The sequence below is a fragment of the Scyliorhinus canicula genome, chromosome 15 (genome assembly GCF_902713615.1).
Source record: "Scyliorhinus canicula chromosome 15, sScyCan1.1, whole genome shotgun sequence".
Taxonomy (NCBI): domain Eukaryota; kingdom Metazoa; phylum Chordata; class Chondrichthyes; order Carcharhiniformes; family Scyliorhinidae; genus Scyliorhinus; species Scyliorhinus canicula.
This window is the reverse complement of record NC_052160.1, coordinates 143,504,399-143,524,095: the sequence shown is the minus strand read 5'-3', so window position 1 is coordinate 143,524,095 and position 19,697 is coordinate 143,504,399. Positions and strand designations below refer to the sequence as shown.

Here is a 19,697-nt window from a genome sequence, read left to right as displayed (position 1 = left end):
GAAGGTTAAGAGGGAACTTAATTGAGGCATAAAGATGATCAGAGGATTAGATAGGGTGGACATCGAGAGCCTTTTTCCTTGGATGGTGATGTCCAGCTCGAGGGGACATAGCTTTAAATTGAGGGGAGATAGATATAGGACAGATGCCAGAGGTAGGTTCTTTACTCAGAGAGTAGTAAGGGCGTGGAATGCCCTACCTGGAACAGTATTGGACTCGCCAACACTAAACACATTCAAATGGTCATTGGATAGACAAATGGACGATAAGGGAATAGTGTAGAGGGACTTTAGAAGGGTTTCACAGGACGGTGCAAGATCGTGGGCCGAAGGGCCTGTACTGCGCTGTAATGTTCTATGTTCTATGTTCTATCTATGATTATGGGTGGCCTTAATCTGCATATAGATTGGGTGACTAAAGTTAGTCACAGTAAAATAGAGGAGGAATTTCTGGTGTGTAAGGGATGGTTTTCTGGACCAATATTCTGAGGAACCAACAAGGGAACAGGCCATCTTGGACTGGGTGTTGTGCAATGAGAAACGATTAGTTGGCAATCTAGTTGTGAAAGAACCCTTGGGGATTAGTGACCATAATATGGTAGAATTCTTTATCAAGGTGAATAATGTGATAGTTGATTCTGAGACCAGAGTCCTGAACCTTAATAAAGGTCATGATGTGGAGATGCCGGTGTTGGACTGGGGTGAGCACAGTAAGAAGTTTTACAACACCAGTTTAATGTCCAACATGTTTGTTTCAAGCACTAGCTTTCGGAGCACTGCTCCTTCCTCAGGTGAATGGAGAGGTAGCTTCCATAAATATTTATATAGACAAAGTCAAAGATGAAAGACGATACTTTGAATACGAGCATTTGCAGGTAATTAAGTCTTTACAGATCCAGAGATAGGGGTAACCCCAGGTTAAAGAGATGTGAATTGTCTCAAGCCAGGACAGTTGGTCGGATTTCACAAGCCCAGGCCAGGTGGTGGGGGGTGAATGTAATGCGACATGAATCCAAGGTCCCGGTTGAGGCCGTACTCATGTGTGCGGAACTTGGCTATAAGTTTCTGCTCTGCGATTCTGCGTTGTCGCGCGTCCTGAAGGCCGCCTTGGAGAACGCTTACTCAGAGATCAGAGGCTGAATGCTCTCAACTGCTGAAGTGTTCCCCGACTGGAAGGGAACATTCCTGCCTGGCGATTGTAGCGCAATGTCTGTTCATCCGTTGTCACAGCATCTGCATGGTTGGTTCAACAGCACCCACCAGGTACGCGATACATTCTTGTACAACTCGGCCAGCGTTGTCTACCTCATACGCTGCAGGAAAGGATGTCCCGAAGCGTGGTACATTGGTGAGACCATGCAGACACTGCGACAATGGATGAAGGGACATCGCATTGCAATCACCAGGCAGAAATGTTCTCTTCCAGTCGCGAAACACTTCAGCAGTCGAGGGAATTCAGCCTCTGATCTCCGGGTAAGCGTTCTCCAAGGTGGCCTTCAGGATGCACGACAACGTAGTATCGCTGAGCAGAAACCTATCGTCAAGTTCCGCACACATGAGTGCGGACTCAACCAGGACCTGGGATTCATGTCGCATTACATTCACCCCCCACCATCTGGCCTGGGCTTGCGAAATCCTACCAACTGTCCTGGCTTGAGACAATTCACACCTCTTTAACCTGGGGTTACCCCTATCTCTGGATCTGTAAAGACTTAATTATCTGCAAATGCTCGCATTCAAAGTATCATCGTGCATCTTTGATTTTGTCTGTATAAATGTTTCTGGAACCCACCTCTTCATTCACCTGAGGAAGGAGCAGTGCTCCGAAAGCTAGTGTTTGAAACAAACCTGTTGGACTTTAACCTGGTGTTGTAAGACTTCTTACTTAATAAAGATCACTATGATGGTGTGAGGCGTGAGCTGGCAATGACAGACTGGGGAACATTACTGAAAGGAAGGACAATGGACAGGCAATGGCAGCATTGAAGGAATGAACAGGTGAACTCCAAAAGTTGTTTATTCCTTTTTGGCACAAGAGTAGAAAGGGAACTGCGGCCAAACCATGGTTTACAAGGGAAATTACAGCTAGTATTAGGTTAGAAAAAGGGGCAGATAAATTTGCAAGAAAGAGCAATTGACCTGAGAATTGGGAAAAGTTTAAAATTCAGCAAAGGCAGACCAAGGGATTGATTAAGAAGAGGAAAGTATAATTTGAAAGTAAACTCGGAGGGAACATGCAAACTGACTGTAAAGACTTCTATCGGTATGTAAAAAGAAAAAGATTGATAAAAACGAATGTAAACTCCTTACAATCAGAAACGGGGGAATTCATAACAGGGAACAAAAAAATGGCTGAGGAACTAAATTCGTACTTTGTTTCTGTCTTCACAAAGGAAGACATGAATAATGTACCGAACGTTCTGAGAAACACAGGTTTTAGTGAGGAGCTGAAGGGAATTACTAGAAAGTAAAGAAATGGCTTTGGGGAAATTAATGGGATTGAAGGTGGATAATCCCAGGACCTGATAATCTTCATTCCTGAGTACTTAAGGAAGTGGCCCGAGAAAGAGTTGAGTCCGTTGGTGGATTTTTTCCAAAATTCTTTGGATTCTGGATTCTGGAATGGTTCCTGCAGGTTGGAGGTTAGCGCACAGGTACAGCAACCAGTAAAGAAGGCAAATGGTATGTTGGCCTTCATAGCGAGAGGATTTGAGTATAGGAATAGGGATGTTTTGCTGCAATTGTATCGGACATTGGTGAGGCCACACCTGGAATGTTGTTTATTCCTTCAATACTGCCATTGCCTGCCCACTGTCCTTCCTTTCAGTAATGTTCCCCAGTCTGTCATTGCCAGCTCACGCCTCACACCATCATAGTGATCTTTATTAAGTAAGAAGTCTTACAACACCAGGTTAATCCTGCTATTCAATAAGGGAGGTTAGAGAGAAACAGGGAACTATAGACCAGTGAGACTAATAGTAATAGTTGATAGCAAGGAAGTTGCTGGAGTCAATTATCAAGGATTTCATAGCACAGCATTTGGAAAGCAGTGGTACAATCAAACAAAAGTCAGCATGGAATTACGAAAGGGAAATCATGCTTGAAAAATCTTCTAGAATTCTTTGAAGATGTAACTAGTAGAGTTGACTAGGGACAATGTGGTTTATTTAGACTTTCAGAAGTCTTTCGACATGGTCTCACATAGTAGAGACCTACGTAAAGTTAATGCACATGGGATTGTGGGTAGTGTTTTGAGATGGATAGAAATCTGGTTGGTAGACGGGAATCAAAAAGTTGGAATAAATGGGTCTTCTTTTGATTGGCAGGCAGTGCCTAGTGGGGTACCACAGGGATCGGTGCTAGGATCCCAACTGTTCACACTATATATTAATGATTTGGACGAGGGAACTAAATGTATTACAGAACATAGAACATTACAGCGCAGTACGGGCCCTTCGGCCCTCGATGTTGCGCCGACCTGTGAAACCATCTGAAGCCTATCTGACCTACGCTATTCCATTTTCATCCATATGTCTATCCAGTGACCACTTAAATGCCCTTAAAGTTGGCGAGTCTACTACTGTTGCAGGCAGGACGTTCCACACCCCTACTACTCTCTGAGTAAAGAAACTGCCTCTGACATCTGTCTTACATCTACTACCCCTCAATTTAAAGCTATGACCCCTCGTGTTGGTCATCACCATCCGAGGAAAGAGACTCTCACTGTCCACCCTATCTAACCCTCTGACTATCTTATATGTCTCTATTAAGTCACCTCTCAGCCTTCTCCTCTCTAACGAAAACAACCTCAAGTCCCTGAGCCTTTCCTCGTAAGACCTTCCCTCCATACCAGGCAACATCCTAGTAAATCCCCTCTGAACCCTTTCCAAAGCTTCCACATCCTTCTTATAATGTGGTGACCAGAACTGCATGCAGTACTCCATTATCTCCAAATTTGCAGATAATATAGAGTTGTGTAGGAGGGTGAGCAGCAAGGAGGATGCAGAGATGCTTCAGGTAGATGCTTCAGTGGAATTTTGACAGGCAGAGTGAGTGAGTATATGCATGGCAGATGCAGTATAATGCGGAGAAATGTGGGGTTGCCCGCTTCAGCAGCAAAAATAGGAAGGCAGATTATTATTGGTGTGTAAAATGAGAGAGGTGAATACTCAGCGAGACCTTGGTGTCCTCTATACCAGTCGTTGAAAGTAAGCGCACAGGTACAGCAGCCAGTAAAGAAGGCAAATGGCATGTTGGCCTTCACAGTGAGAGGATTTGAGTATAGGAATCGGGATGTTTTGCTGCAATTGTATCGGACATTGGTGAGGCCACACCTGGAATGCTGTGTGCAGTTTTGGTGTCCTTATCTGAGGAAGGATGTTCTTGCTCTGGAGGGAGTGAACGATTCCTGGGATGGCGGGACTGGCGAATGAGGAGAGGCTAAGATGTTTAGGATTATATTCATTGGAATTTAGAAGAGTGAAGAAGGCAGGACAGTGACGCTACCTCACAGTGCCGAGGACCCGGGTTTGATCCCAGCCCAGAGTCACCTTCTGTGTGGAGTTTGCACAGTCTCCCCGTGTCTGTATGGGTCTCACCCCCACAACCCAAAAAGTCGTGCAAAGCAGGTGAATTAGCCGCACTAAATTGCCCCTTCATTGGAAAAAAGAATTGGGACTCTAAAAACTAAAAAATGAACAGTGCGGGCGGGCGGGTGGGGGGGGGGGGGGGGGGGGGGGGGGGGGATCGGGGGATCTCATCGAAGCTTCTAAAATTCTAACAGGATTAGACAAGTAGATTCAGAAAGAATGTTCCTGATGGTGGGAGATTCCATAGTTTGAGGATAAGGGGTAAACCTTTCAGGACTGATGTGAGGAGAAATTTCTTCACCCAAAGAGTGGTGAATCTGTGGAATTCACTGCCAGAGAAAACAGGGCAGCACGGTAGCACAGTGGTTAGCACCGTGGCTTCACAGCGCCAGAGACCCAGGTTCGATTCCCCTCTGGGTCACTGTCTGTGCGGAGTCTGCACGTTCTCCCCGTGTCTGCGTGGGTTTCCTCCGGGTGCTCCGGTTTCCTCCCACAAGTCCCGAAAGACGTGCTGTTAGGTCATTTGGACATTCTGAATTCTCCCTCTGTGTACCCGAACAGACGCCGGAATGTCTTGACTAGGGGCTTTTCAAAGTAACTTCATTGCAATGTAAGCCTACTTGTGACAATAAAAGATTATATTTTTTAAAAGTTGAGGCTAAAATGTGTAATTTCAAGAAGGAATCAGAAATCGCTCTTGAGCCTTAAGGGATGATGGGATATGGGAGCAAAGGCAGGATCAGAGTTTTGAACTTGACCATAATGAATTGTGGCGCAGGCCCGAAGGGCCGAGTGACCTCCTTCTGCTTCTAATTTCTATGTAAAGCAGCTGCCCACTGACATTCTGTCAGCCTTCCAATCTTGTGTTACGGTCAGTGGCACAATTGATAACGCGCCTGACTACGAATCAGGAGATTCCAGGTTCGACTCTTGGCTGGCTCAGACTTTAACATTCAGCTTATTGGCTGGTTTAGCTCAGTGGGCTACACAGCTGGTTTGTGATGCAGAACAAAGCCAGCAGCGTGGGTGCAATTCCCGTACCAGCTTACACGAACAGGTGCTGGAATGTGGCGACTAGGGGCTTTTCACAGTAACTTCACACTTGTGACAATAAAATTGTATCATTAAATTATTTTGGACTAAAACCCGATTGATAAAGAATGACGTGCACAAGGCAGTCCTCAGCTGATAAGAGACTTTGACATGAGTTCAACAACCTTTCTGCCATAAAGCTGCACTGTTCCTGATGCGCTGTTCACGCTCTGCCAGGTTCATGTCCTTCAGCTCCATGCTGAGCTGGTCCTCATGGTGAGCACCGTGCTCCTGGACCCATGGACCTTCCTGTGTCCCCAAGTCAGATCAGTACTGCGCTTTGGGTTGGGGAGTACAGGGGTCTTCTTCACCCTGGTATCACAGACCAGAGTCTGTCTAAATAGCTCTTTGCTGGGGGGATCCTGGAGCCAACCCAGCAAAGGTCCGAGGTACGACAAGGGGTGGAGTTCGATGTGAGGCTGGGGGTAGGGAAGAGGGTAGGGATCAGTGGCCTGATGAGGACAAGTGGGAGGCAGAGGGAAGACTGAGGGGAGGGAAGCCGGACGCTGAAAAGGCCGCACGAAAAGCTCACAAACAAAAGGGTCAAAGTGATGTCACATCATTTACTGGAATGGAATGGATGAAGACTCCAGATGTGGTGGAGGGAGGTCAAAGTGGGGCATGGACTTGGTGGGAGGGTGATTGAACTGAGGGACAGACATCCTGAGGCTGTTAACCTTTACCGTATGGGTTTCTGAAATCTTGCACATTCTGGTGAAGACAGTTGAGTTGGAGAGAATGGTACGAGTGTGTTGGACTAGTATTTAAATAAGGCACTGGAACCTCCAAACCTGTCAGCTGATACCGTGATACTGATGAAACCAAACATGCTTGTTCCTTTTTACTGCTCCTCCAGCAGTCGTTTTTATGAACGTGTGGCCTCCACTGATATTGGGGATGCAATATTGGATTTATATCATATCTAAATGTCTTTACAAGATGTCACATTGAAGATTATAACCTTAGATCTTTCACCTTGACCAAGAGTGTAAAATATTGTTTATATTTGGCGTGCTTTCTTTCTCTGTGCGGAAACCTCCAGTCCAGGTCTAAACCGTCGAATTTGTGTCTCCGCAGGAAGTGGATTGCAGTGTTGATGAAAGCTGTTCGCCTCTTCCGTGTGGCGGAAACAATGACATATCTGATGGTGGGAAGATTGAAACAGAAAGTGTTAAAAATAGATTTTTCAGAATCAGGCCATTTTTTCCTGCCAGTATTGTTTCTTTGAACACTTAACATGCTCATTGTACTCACGACACCGAGGACCAGGGTTCAATCATGGCCCCAGGTCACTGTCCGAGTGGAGTTTGCACATTCGCCCCGTGTTTGCATGGGTCTCACTCCCACAACACAAAAGGATGTGGGGCCTAGGTGAATTGGCCACATTAAATTGCCCCCAATTGGAAAAAATAAGAATTGGGTGCTCTAAATTTATGTAAAATAAAACATTCGAGGGCAGCATGGTGGCGCAGTGGTTAGCATAACTGCCTTACGGGGCTGAGGTCCCAGGTTCGATCGCGGCTCTGGGTCACTGTCCGTGTGGAGTTTGCACATTCTTCCCGTTTCTGCGTGGGTTTCATCCCCACAACCCAAAGATGTGCAGGGTAGGTGGATTGGCCATGCTAAATTGCCCCTTAATTGGAAAAAAATAATTGGGTCCTCTAATTTTATTTTAAAAACATTCTAAATGCCACTCTAATATTTTAATACCTGCATATATATTGAAAAATAATGAGCACAGAGTATTGTGTGTGTTAATTGTTCACAAAGCAACAACGCCCCTTCATTCTGACATGTTGACCGTGATTTACCGCTGTTGTTCACGATGAGCAGGCTTAGCGGCAAGAACAGGAAATATTGCTCGTAAGCCTTCAGTTGCATTTCCTATCAATGTAAACACAGGATATGATTGTCCCCTCTCCATCGTGCTGGACCGCAATTCCCACTGTTCAATGTCAGGAACCTTATTATACAATATTAGCATATCAACATCGGGCCCATGTGCCAGAATCATATTTCCACCTCAAATGAAGCATCCACGATGGTGTGGTGTCAGAACGGCATGATGTATGACTATTTTCAAAAGGGTTGAGTTGGGTGGGATGGTCGTGTAGGGGGTGAGTCAGTGGAGATGGGGGGGTGGAGGGACTGAATGTGGGGTGGGTCAGGGGGCTCACAGGCAAGTCTGAAGAATGCAGTTTTCAAGTATATGTTGTGCCAGGCTCCCGGCTTCTTGGAAGAGCTGCCTAGAGTGAAGGGAAGAGAAGCCGGGGGCACGGGCAGGCAATCACAAGGAACGGCAGGGGGATGAGGCAAGGTGTTGAGAAAGGACAGGCTAATGGAAAATATTTCAATGATCATGTGCTGTTCCAGCTGTGACTGCTCAGATTGAGCTCAATTGACATGTTTGGAGTCAAACTTGTTGAGAAATTTTGCCCACTCAAGCAGCACTTATGTGTCAGAGTGCCACAGATTGCTGCTCGCCATTTCACCTTTGGTGCATGAACATTGAAAATTGATGGCTTCCACATGGTGTGGCTGGACTATTGCCTAACTAGATAAGCAACTATCACCCCCTTATAAAGGTAGCAATGGCACACTGCCCGAGGAGAACACTCCTAATCCTTGGCTGTGCGCCATATTTTCCTGATTTCCCCCTTAATATCTATGCATTTTTGATCCATGGATGATTATTGGACGTGTGTTTAAGACACCCTGTATCTTTAATTCATGGAGAAGAATTCAGCAGTGAGAGGCATCACTTTGTTCATCTGTACTGGTTTAAACTGGAGTTCTAGACTGGCTGTCAACAATGCGCCGGAGTGTTTCACGACGGCGTCGGAGGCCGCTCCACACCCCCCCCCTCACCCTGCCCCCCGGGGGGGGGGCAAGGAGCGGCGTTTTGTGTAACTCGGCCGCCTGGCCTTGATGCTGGCGTCAAGGCGATGCGCCGATAATGACCCGGCCGGCGACGCCTACGTGACGTCAGTCACGCATGCGCAGGTTGGCCGGCGCCAACCCGCGCATCCGCGGTTGCCGTCTTCCCCTCCGCTGCCCCGCAAGACGTGGCGGCTTGACCTTGCGGGATGGGAAAGAGTGCGTCTCTTGGAGACGCCGGCCCGACGATCGGTGGGCACCGATCGCGGGCCAGCCCCCTCCTGAGCACGGCCGTGGTGCTCGATCCCCTCTCCGCCCCCCACAGGCCCCAAACTCACCTTTCGCGCTATGTTCATGCCGGCGGCGACCAGGTGTGGTTGCCGCCGGTGTGAACAGGTCGGGAAAAGCAGGCCGCTCGGTCCATCCCGGCCGGAGAATCGCGAGTCGCCGTTTTTCACAGCGACCCGCGATTCTCCGAGCGGCGTGTCGCAAAAAGCAACGGGCCATTTTGGGGGGGTGGGAGAATCACGGGGGGCACCAGAGCAGCCCTCCCGCGATTCTCCCACCTGGCCTGAGGAGCGGAGAATCGCGCCCAATATCTACTACGAGTTAAACTACACCTATCAGCTAAAATAACCTTTCCTTATCTTCAGGGTGACCGGCACTGTGCAAATGGATAAGGCCTTTATCTGCATTTCACTTGGCTGGTTCAAAGAATGTGGCTCTGTCTCTGCTGGGCTCATCCGTCAGGTAGCGATCGTTGGTCTTGAACTTGGTTGGCTGTTCCTGCTACAATTGGGTTGGCACAGGCCGGATCCAAAAGAGTGCTCTCTTTTATACCTCTGGGATTTCGCGCTCTTTGCGGTGTTCCTTAAGCGTGGACCCAATAGTTCAGCAGGGCTCTGGTCACTGTCATCAATTTTGGTCAATAAAGGGCCAGGTACCTTGGTGGCTGGGCGGGTCCTTAGCGGTCATTGACCTTGGCAGTTGGGCTTTCTGATCAGTCTGGCACCGATCATTGTCTGGCTGTACCGGTTGCTTGATTGGAGTTCTATTGTCCTGGGAAAATGGGCCATTAAAATGCAAACGAGCAGGGGTTTCGATCAGGTCTGGTCACCTATGTTTCATATACACGTAGGCTCTGTATCTGCCTGAGTCCTGGGTTGGCCATAATTCCCATGGTCCTTTGCAGGTGGCTATCTTAGATGGTTATAAATGACAAAGTACAATGCCCAGAGATGGGCTGGGACTCGCTTTGTTGATTTGGTAGTTGGCCAATGAATTGGCCCAAAGGATTGTACTTGGCTCGGTAACAGGAGGTGATTGGATCTTTCCTCCTGAAATGCTTCTCAGGAACCTGAAGGTTTTAGTTTTGATTTCGGTAGCACATACATAAAAGGTACTTCTCTCCAGAAAGCTGTTGCCATCTCTCTCCAGAAGGCTGCTATTGTCTGTCTGCCAGGATAATCTACACTTCTGAGCATCTAATGGGAAATCTAACAAGAAACCTGGAACTGTCTAAGCCCAGTGTCTGCTGCCATTGTTCTTTTGCATCATTGAAAATTACCAATTTAATTTTCCCAAAAGAATCACAAAATGCTGACAATGTTATTTACAATTGGCTCACTGAACTTTGGAGTTAAATAATTTTGGGAAATTATAAATTTTACCTGTAGGGTCTAGAATTCCAACCTCCAAATCCTAAAAGCGTTTTCAGCTTCTTATTTCTGATCAGAAAAATGACAGAAACCACAAGCGTCAGTATAACAGTGAATAAGGTTGGAGACTACAACAGCAACATTTCATTTCTCCACCCATATAAATGATACACACCGATTCTCTCAATGATACCTGGGGTGGGGGGGGGGGGGGGGGGGGGGCGATATCTTCCATTCTGCATTGATAGGTTGGTGTTGGGAGTGGATGTTGGAATGATTTCCATTGGGTTGTGGGCTGCTGTGGGGTGAGTGGGATGGCAGTTCCTGAGCAATCCCTCGCTGTTCAGCTCATTACAAATGTATGTGCAGGAAACACAGTGGGCGCGATTCACCAATTGCGAGACTAAGTGTCTACGCCGTCGTGAACGCCATCGCATTTCACGATGGCGCGAAACGGGCATGAGCAGTAGCGATTCTGGCCCCCATAGAGGGCCAGCATGGCGCTGGAGCGGTTCACGCCTCTCCAGCCTTACATCCTGGCATGGACTGGGGGCGTGCCAACCCACGCATGCACAGTGGTGAAGCGCCAACCCACACATGCGTGGTGGACTCACAGAACGCTCCGACCCGACGCAACATGGTGTGGGGGGTTCTGGGACCAGAAGCGGAACAAAGTAAGCCTGGGGGGGAGAGGCCAGCCCGCCGATCGGTGAGCCCCATTGCGGGCCAGATCCCATCGGAGGCCGCCCCCGGGGATAGAGCCTTCCTCCCCCACATCACAGGCTGCCCTCTGACCCTTCGTGCAGAGTTCCCGCCGGCGGGACTCTGCATTTTCCGCGCGGCCGCTCGGCCCATACGGGCCAGAGAATTGGCGGCCCCGCTGCGTACAGCGGCCCTCAACCGGCGCCGCGCCAAACGCGCTGGTGCAAATGGCGCTGATTCTCCACACCTCAGAGAATCACGCGCCGGCGTCGGGGTGGCGTGGCACGGTTGCGGCGATTCTCCGGCCCGGCTCGGGGCTGGGAGAATACCGGCCAGTGAAACTGACAGCTAAGTGAGCAGTAAGTCATTGCCCCTGCCATTCCCTCATGGGGTTGAAGGCCCTGGCACCATGTTTAAAGGCCCCCACGATGGACATTCACCTTGTGCACACCAGGAACATCTGTCTGGCAGCTGTGCAGAATTCAACATCAAGCAGTATATCCCAAACCCAGACTCCAAATTCCCAGGATGCCTAGATTCACTGCAATTTGCATACTTCCATAAATGGTCCACAGCAGAAGGTTTCTTCCTGGCCCTACACCCATCCATGGAGCATCTCAACAACAAGGACTCCTACATCAGATTCCTATTTATTGACTACAGCTTTGCCTTGAACACCATAATCCCAGCCAAGTTCATATCAAAGCTCCAAATCCTAGGACTTGGCTACTCACTCTGCAACTGGATCTTTGATTTTCTGACTGCACACCACAATCAGTAAAGATAAACAACACCATCTCCTCCATAATAGTCCTCAATACCAGGGCCCTGCAAGGCTGCATACATAACCCCCTACTGTACTCTATACACACACAACTGCGTGGCAATATTTGGCTCCAATTCTATCTCCAGGTTTGCTAGCGACACAACCATAGTGGGTCGGATCTCGAACAACGATGAGTCAGAATACAAGAGGGAGATAGAGAACCTAGTGGAGTGGTGTAATTACAACAATCTCTCCCTCAATGTCAGCAAAACTAAAGGACTGATCATTGTCTTCAGGAAGCAAAGTACTGTACACACCCCTGTTTGCATCAATGGTGCCGAGGTGGAGATGGTTGACAGCTTCAAATTCCTAGGTGTGCACATCACCAAAAGTCTGTCCTTGTTCACCCACATTGGGGCAGCAGGGTAGCATGGTGGTTAGCATAAATGCTTCACCGCTCCAGGGTCCCAGGTTCGATTCCCGGCTTGGGTCACTGTCTGTGCGGAGTCTGCACGTCCTCCCCGTGTGTGCGTGGGTTTCCTCCGGGTGCTCCGGTTTCCTCCCACAGTCCAAAGATGTGTGGGTTAGGTGGATTGGCCATGCTAAATTGCCCATAGTGTCCTAATAAAAGTAAGGTTAAGGGGGGGTGGGGTTGTTCGGTTACGGGTATAGGGTGGATACGTGGGTTTGAGTAGGGTGATCATGGCTCGGCACAACATTGAGGGCCGAAGGGCCTGTTCTGTGCTGTACCGTTCTATGTTCTATGTTCTACAACAGCGTCTATACTTCCTCAGAAAACTAAGGAGATTTTGCATGTCCACTTTGACTCTTACCAACCTTTACAGATGCACCATAGAAAGCATCCTATCTGGCTGCATCACAGCCTGGTATGGCAACTGCTCGGCCCAGGACCGCAAGAAACTATAACGAGTTGTGAACACAGCCCAGTCCATCACACAAATCCGCCTCCCATCCATTGTCTCTGTGTACATCTCCCGCTGCCTGGGGAAAGTGGGCAGCATAATCAAAGACCCCTCCCATCCAGCTTACTCACTCTTCCAACATCTACCATCGGGCAGGAGATACAAAAGTCTGAGAAAACACACTAACAATCTGTTTCCATCTCTCTCTCTCGATCTCACACTGACACTTTCTCACTCTCACACTGAAATTCTCTTTCACTCTCACTCTCACACTGACTCTCTCTCACTCTCACAATGACACTCTGTGACACAGACTCACTCTCTCTCTCACTCTCACACTGACACTCTCTCACACTCTCGCACTCTCACACATACTCTCTCTCACTCACACACCATACTCTCTCTCACACTGACACTCACTCTCACGCTAACTCTCTCACTCTCACACTTGTGATCATATTTGTAGTTCTGATCTTAGGATTGTTGGCAAAGTGTTCACAAAGACCACAACTAGCTTTTATATAAAACAAAGCTAAAGATTTATTTACACTACTTAATTGGATTCAACACTTACTCCTACAATAATAAACAGTTGATAATAAACATGCAGTCTACACTTATCTGCTATTAATCTCGACATCAACACAATAACTATGATCTGCTCTCACTCACACTAGCTTTCCTACAGTCTGTCTTCTAGCCTTCCCCTCAACACACTCTCAGAAGGCTTATCATTGATGCTTTATATAGTTCTGCATCTAGCTCCCTCTCATGGTTGATTTGGACATAACATCAACCCTTACAGTTCTGTATATTTATCATAATGTCACATCCCTTTCTTTGGAAAAAATGGTTATAAACTGTAACTTTTTTTGAATATTACATTAGCGAGCATGCATCATTATCTTGTTTTAGGTTCAGTTGCAAAATAAATGTCATATCACAGTCATGATTACAGATATATGGTTATTAATATGTCATTCCAAATTCAGTCTATTCGGTGGTTTTCTCGTTTTCGTTGATCTTCTCAGTGTTCTTGTCGAAATATTCAAGTTGTCTTCCAAGTTGTCTTGATTTGTTGTCAATAAGGAAGGACTTGGAAAGTCAATGGCATCCTGAACGATAATATTCAGAGTTTGAAGTGGAACATAGTTCTTTATCTTCAGTAATGCTCTTCTATTTCTTCTAAATACTGTGCCTTTTTCAGTTTGTACCAAATATGACCTTGGTGCTATTTGTCATAATACATACATAGAACATACCGTGCAGAAGGAGGCCATTCGGCCTAATGAGTCGGCACCGATCCACTTAAGCCCTCACATGTATCCTATCCCCATAACCCCTCCCAACCGTTTGGACACTAAGGGCAATTTAGCATGGCCAATCCACCTCACCTGCACGTCTTTGGACTGTGGAAGGAAACCGGAGCACCCGGAGGAAACCCACGCAGACACGGGGAGAACGTGCAGACTCCGAACAGATAGTGACCCAGGGGGAATCAAACCTGGGACCCTGGAGCTGTGAAGCCACAGTGCGAGCCACGTGTGCTACCATGCTGCCCTATGCCCTAGCAACATCAGGATTTTGTATTGTCATAGTCTTCTTGTAACGGCGTTAAAGGTTTTGTGTGCCTGTTGTAGTAATCTTTTTGTATTTTTTTGTAACCTCAGTCGGTTATGTAGTTCTTGTTCATCCATATTCTGAATCGTGATTTCTGGTAACGTGGTACAGATTTTTCTTCCCATCAACATCTGGACAGACAACAAACCTGATGACAATGGAGTAACCCTGTATGTCAACAGTGCCAAAGATAAATCTTTGTTGTCATCCAGTGCTTTGCTGAATAGCTTCTTAACTATTCCTACGTTTTTCTCAGCTTTTTCATTGGGTTTGGGGCACAATGAGCACGGTGTTATATGGTTAAAATTATAACTTTCTGCAACTTGTGTCCACTCCCAGCTGGGGAAGCAAGGACCATTGTCAGAGGCAAGTGCTGGGATTCACCGATCCCACGGCCAAGTTCTGACGCTGTCATAATATACACATCAGTATATGATGGTGCAGACACACACTGACTGACACACTGCAAGACCAATCAACACACACAACACAGCAGCCAATCACCAGATAGGGCACGCTCACTATAAAGCCAGAGGGCACTAGTTTTCCCGCTCATTCGGGATGCAGCCTCTGAGGCAGACAGAGCCCGCAGTCAGTAGCACAAACATCTACCATGTGCTAGCAGTATAGGCTGGTCAGGTTAGACATAGGTCTTCAGTTAATCTAACATAGTGTTGACCCACAATGCAACTATGTTGAACAGCTCTTAGTTAAATAAAATAGTGTTGTACTATTGCAAGTGTTGGTAGCCTGTCTATGTTACTGCTAAGGTAAACGCAGTCTCCACAGATCCAGAGTACCCAACACATCATGGTACCAGGATGTGATGTTAGAGTTTAATAGACCTACCTTCAAGTGATCTGGCTTTGACCAGCAATCAGCCATCCGGTAGTATGGACAGCGTCCGCCCTCCCCCGCCGCTCCGCATCACCGGCAACCTCGGTGCCAACTGGAAAATCTTTAAACAAAGATTTCAGCTGTACCTCGAAGCTACAGACCTGGAAGCTGCTTCAGACACCAGGAAGATTTCTCTCTTCCTCTCCACGGCCGAGTGCCACGCCATCCACATCTTCAACTCCCTCACATTTGCTGAAGGTGAAGAGAAGTCCAAGTTCAAGACAGTCCTGCTCAAATTCGACAGTCACTGTGACATCGAGGTAAATGAAAGTTTTGAGCGCTACGTCTTTCACAGCGTCTGCAGGGTAAGGATGAACCTTTTCAATCTTTCTTCACCCACCTTTGCATCCTCGTGCAGTCCTTCAATTACGGCTCCACCTCCAATTCGATGATCCGTGACCAGATTGTTTTCGGTGTCCAGTCGGACCCTCTACGCCAGCACGTACCCCTCCTCGAGGTTAAACAGCTCACCCTCGCTATAGCCATTGAGACCTGCGTTCTGCACGAGCACGCCACTGACCGATACTCGCACATTCAAGCGGCTGAAACGGCGCGGCAAGGCCCCCATGAGGCAGAGCGGGTGCAGTCATTAAACAGCTCCAGGGCCTCAGCCTGGATGAGGGCAGCTATTTTGCGTGCTTTTCACGGGCTCCCACGCATGCGCGCACAGACCGAGGGGACGGTGAGGCTGAAGACCGCACTGTGCAGGCGTGCACTACGTACGACCGCACCACGCATGCACGGTGGTGCACCGAACGTGCTGACATCACAACGTGCAACAACCGTGGCTCCGCCCACTTAAAGCGGCAATGTCCTGCAAAATCCCGACGCTGTCTCCAGTGTGGCAAGCTTGGCCACTATGCAGCCCTATGCAGGTCTGCTCAATCTACTACCTCTCATCGCTCCCACCAGCCATGCAGGGATGGATGAACCATCCAGCCACCGGTCACCAATTCCGACTCCGACATGATTCCGGACCTTGACACCGAGGATCCCAAAGAACCATTCCGGGTGGGCATCATCACCAAACAGAAGGTGCTCCAGAAGACAAAAGCCAAGTCTCTCCCAGTACTCAGCATTGATCTGGATGACGAGCGGTGTGCCACCCTCACGGTCAACCGATCCCGAATCCGATTTCGGCTAGACACCGGCGCTTCAGCCAACCTCATTGCGCGGTCTGACCTCGAAAGCCTCCATGTTAAGCCTACCATCCTGCCATCCACCTGCCAGCTTTTGGACAATAATGGCAATGCCATTGCTGCCAGTGGCTCTTGCCAGCTTGTAGTGTCGCACCGTTCATTAAAGGCTACCCTGCCATTCGAGATAGTGGGATCCACTAAAGCTTCCCTGCTTCCCGGGGTCCTGGGCGGGGGGAGGCGCGGAGCGATCGGACCCTGGGGGGTGCCCCCACGGTGGCCAGGCCCGCGATCGGGGCCCACTGATCGGCGGGTGGGCCAGTGACATGGGGGCACTCTTTTTCTTCCGCCGCCGCCACGGCCTCCACCATGGCGGAGGCAGAAGAGAACCCCCCCTACCGTGCATGCGCCGGTGGTGATGTCAGCGGAAGCTGACGCACCGGCGCATGCGCGAACCGGCGAAGGCCTTTCGGCCAGCCCTGACGCCGGCCGGCGGAAGTCAAAGGCAGTTGGCGCCGGTTTTGGCGCCAGTCGGGGTGGCGCGGGCCTAGCCCCCAAAGGTGCGGCGAATTCTGCACCTTTGGGGAGGCCTGACGCCGGAGTGGTTGGCGCCCCTCCGCTACACCGGGACCCCCTGTCCTGCCGGGTAGGGGAGAATCCCGCCCCTGATCTCTGAAAGTTTATAATGTATGCAAACCTTTATCTAAGTCCAAAATGCCAATTTCAAAAATAGCTTGCTCCTTATTTTTCTTTTGTACGAGAATGAAAGTGATCAGGCCATGCCCGGATTTTTCTTGGGTAAGGATGTAACCCACATGTCAATTTCATTCCTCCATCGGGTTGATGCTCAGAAAACAACGGTCATACCCTGGCATCCGACAGCCATTCATAGATTTCATAGAATTTACAGTGCAGAAGGAGGCCATTTTGCCCATCGAGTCTGCACCGGCTCTTGGAAAGAGCACGCCACCCAACCCCACTCCTCCACCCTATCCCCATAACACACTAACCCCACCCAAATCTAAAGGCAATATTGGACACTAAGGGCAATTTATCATGGCCAATCCACCTAACCTGCACATCTTTGGACTGTGGGAGGAAACCGGAGCACTCGGAGGAAACCCACGCACACACGGAGAGAACGTGCAGACTCCACACAGACAGTGCCCCAAGCCGGGAATCGAACCTGGGACCCTGGAGCTGTGATGCAATTGTGCTAACCACAGTGCTACCGTGCTGCCCTGAACAGGAAAGGACAGTCTTTTTTCAAGTTGCTCTAAATCACTCTTCACTTTAGAATTGAGAAGATCGTCTATCGTCTGAAAACACCTTAGTTTGCGTTCTTTTTTCTGACAGGGAGAAACCATCCTCTCTTACTATTGTTAAGCTCCAATGGTAAATCTATGACAAGAACTAGGAAGCAAGTCTTGATTTCTTCTACTCCAAATTTCTTTTGGTTCAGTATCACTTCTCCACAACCAAACAATGCCACCTGTATTCCCTTTATATACTGGTGCCGTCTATTCAACATTCTAAACTCCAATTCATACTTCAGTACTCAGGAACATTAACTCTTTCTCACACTCCCTGTCCTGTCTAGTCTCCTCTCCACGCTTCTCCTCTGCCCCCTGTCTAGACTTTGCACTGCTTTGTCTCCTCGCTACTCACTTTAAAGTCCAGGAAGAAGTCAAACTCGACATATGGATGACAGTTATGGGTCATCAGAAATATAAACGTTCTAATTTCTGATTGGCTGAGAAAATAATTTGGAGGGTCAGCAAATGGTGGCAAGCTGACCTGTCAATGAGCATGCGCGTCATGGAAATGCATGAAATAGAGATTTCCGACAACGATGGGAAGCTCGCTCGCCTTTATAAACTCCAAACCCTATCTGCAAAAGTTAATTCTGCCGTCAGGAAATTGATTATTTTGCTTCCCACCAAATTAGGTTCCGCACCATCCAGGCTTCCGTACTGCATTCGGGAGCAGTAGATTCCGGACCTGGTTACAGAATTCTTTTCGCAAGTTAATGTGCAAAAACAAAAATAACTGTAAAATGGATTTGAAATTTCTAACTAATACAATTCAGAGAAAATGATATCACTTACTTCTTTTTCAGATTATTAAATCTCTTGTACATATCATCATCATTCCACTCAGTCAGGTTGGGAGAATTTCTGAAATTCGCATAAACCAGGTGTGTGCAGAGGGAAGGGTCAATCTTTTCTGGGATGAAGTCAATGTTTGGTAATATTCTTTTAGATGTTTTAACGTAGTAACAGAGCAGTACGTAGGACGGGACTAAAGTGATGAAGAAAAGATTGTAGTTATTTGAAACATTAAAGACAATAAGGTGAAAAAACTGAAAAAAGAAACACGTGACAGACTTTTCTGAATCCTTGGGCCTGACGGGAATAAACATTTGCTGAGGTTCTGAGGGAACTTTGACTTTTGTTCCCAGGGAAACGTTTGCATTTTTCTTCAAAGTAAATAATTTGTCTCCAGTGTCCTGCCGGAGAGCTGTGCGCATTTTGGATTCACGTCCCTCACAAATTTGAGCAATTTATATTAATTTGCACGGTTTAATTTGCACTGGAGGCAGATATTTAACCCAAACCATGTTTCGAGGAGCCTGACTAACAGACAGAAACAGGAGAAGCTGCGAACATCTTGCAGGATGGGAGGTGGAAATCCCAGGAGCTGACGGTGAGGAAAACAATCACGTTTAGGAAGTGGAAAAGTCTCCTGGCTGTATAAACCTGACACTTTTATAGTAGTCAACCTGATCTTCAAACCTTCTCACCGTATCACTCAATCACCTCTCCCACTGCACACACTTAATTATGGTGGAAGGTGAGCCTTCAATGGTCAGTAATTGCCCACTTTGACACAGCACGTTGGTGCAGTGGTTAGCACGCTGCCTCGCGGCACTGAGGACGTGGGTTCGATCCCGACCCTGGGTCACTGTCCATGTGGAGTTTGCATATTCACCCCTTGTCTGAGTAGATCTCCCTCCCTCACAACCCAAAGATGTGCATGACAGGTAGATTGGCCATGCTAAATTGTCCTTAATTGGAAATGTTTTAAAAAAGTGTTTGCCCACTTAATAAAATAATCTTTATTAGTGTCACAAGTCGGCTCACATTAACACTGCAATGAAATTACTGTGAAGATCCCCTGGTCTCTACATTCTGGAGCCTGTTCGGGTTCACTGAGGGAGAATTCAGAATGTCCTATTCACCTACCAAGCACATCTTTTGGGACTTATGGCCTCAGTTAACATCAGGATAGGGATTCCGTCCATAATCCTAACCAATTCTGGACTCAATGGGGCAGAGGAGCGAAGGAAGCGGGATCCCCACTCCACACTCTCCACCCAATTAAACCCCTCCCACCTCCAAACCTGCTGCCGGATGGGGCTATTAAATTCCACCCGACAT

At 48.0% G+C, this 19,697-nt stretch overlaps 1 protein-coding gene across 1 annotated transcript in view; it reads right to left on the bottom strand.

The window, feature by feature from the left end:
- The window catches only part of LOC119978191 (chitinase-3-like protein 1), a 56,519-nt gene extending 37,732 nt beyond the window's left edge, over positions 1-18,787 (bottom strand). Inside the window, exons 1-3 of the mRNA XM_038819620.1 lie at positions 18,366-18,787; positions 10,226-10,282; positions 6,654-6,819 (exon numbers count right to left, since the gene is read on the bottom strand). Coding sequence (XP_038675548.1) covers positions 6,654-6,819; positions 10,226-10,282; positions 18,366-18,787 — 645 coding nt within the window. The remainder of the gene's footprint in view (positions 1-6,653; positions 6,820-10,225; positions 10,283-18,365) is intronic.
- Between the last annotated feature and the right edge of the window lie 910 nt (positions 18,788-19,697).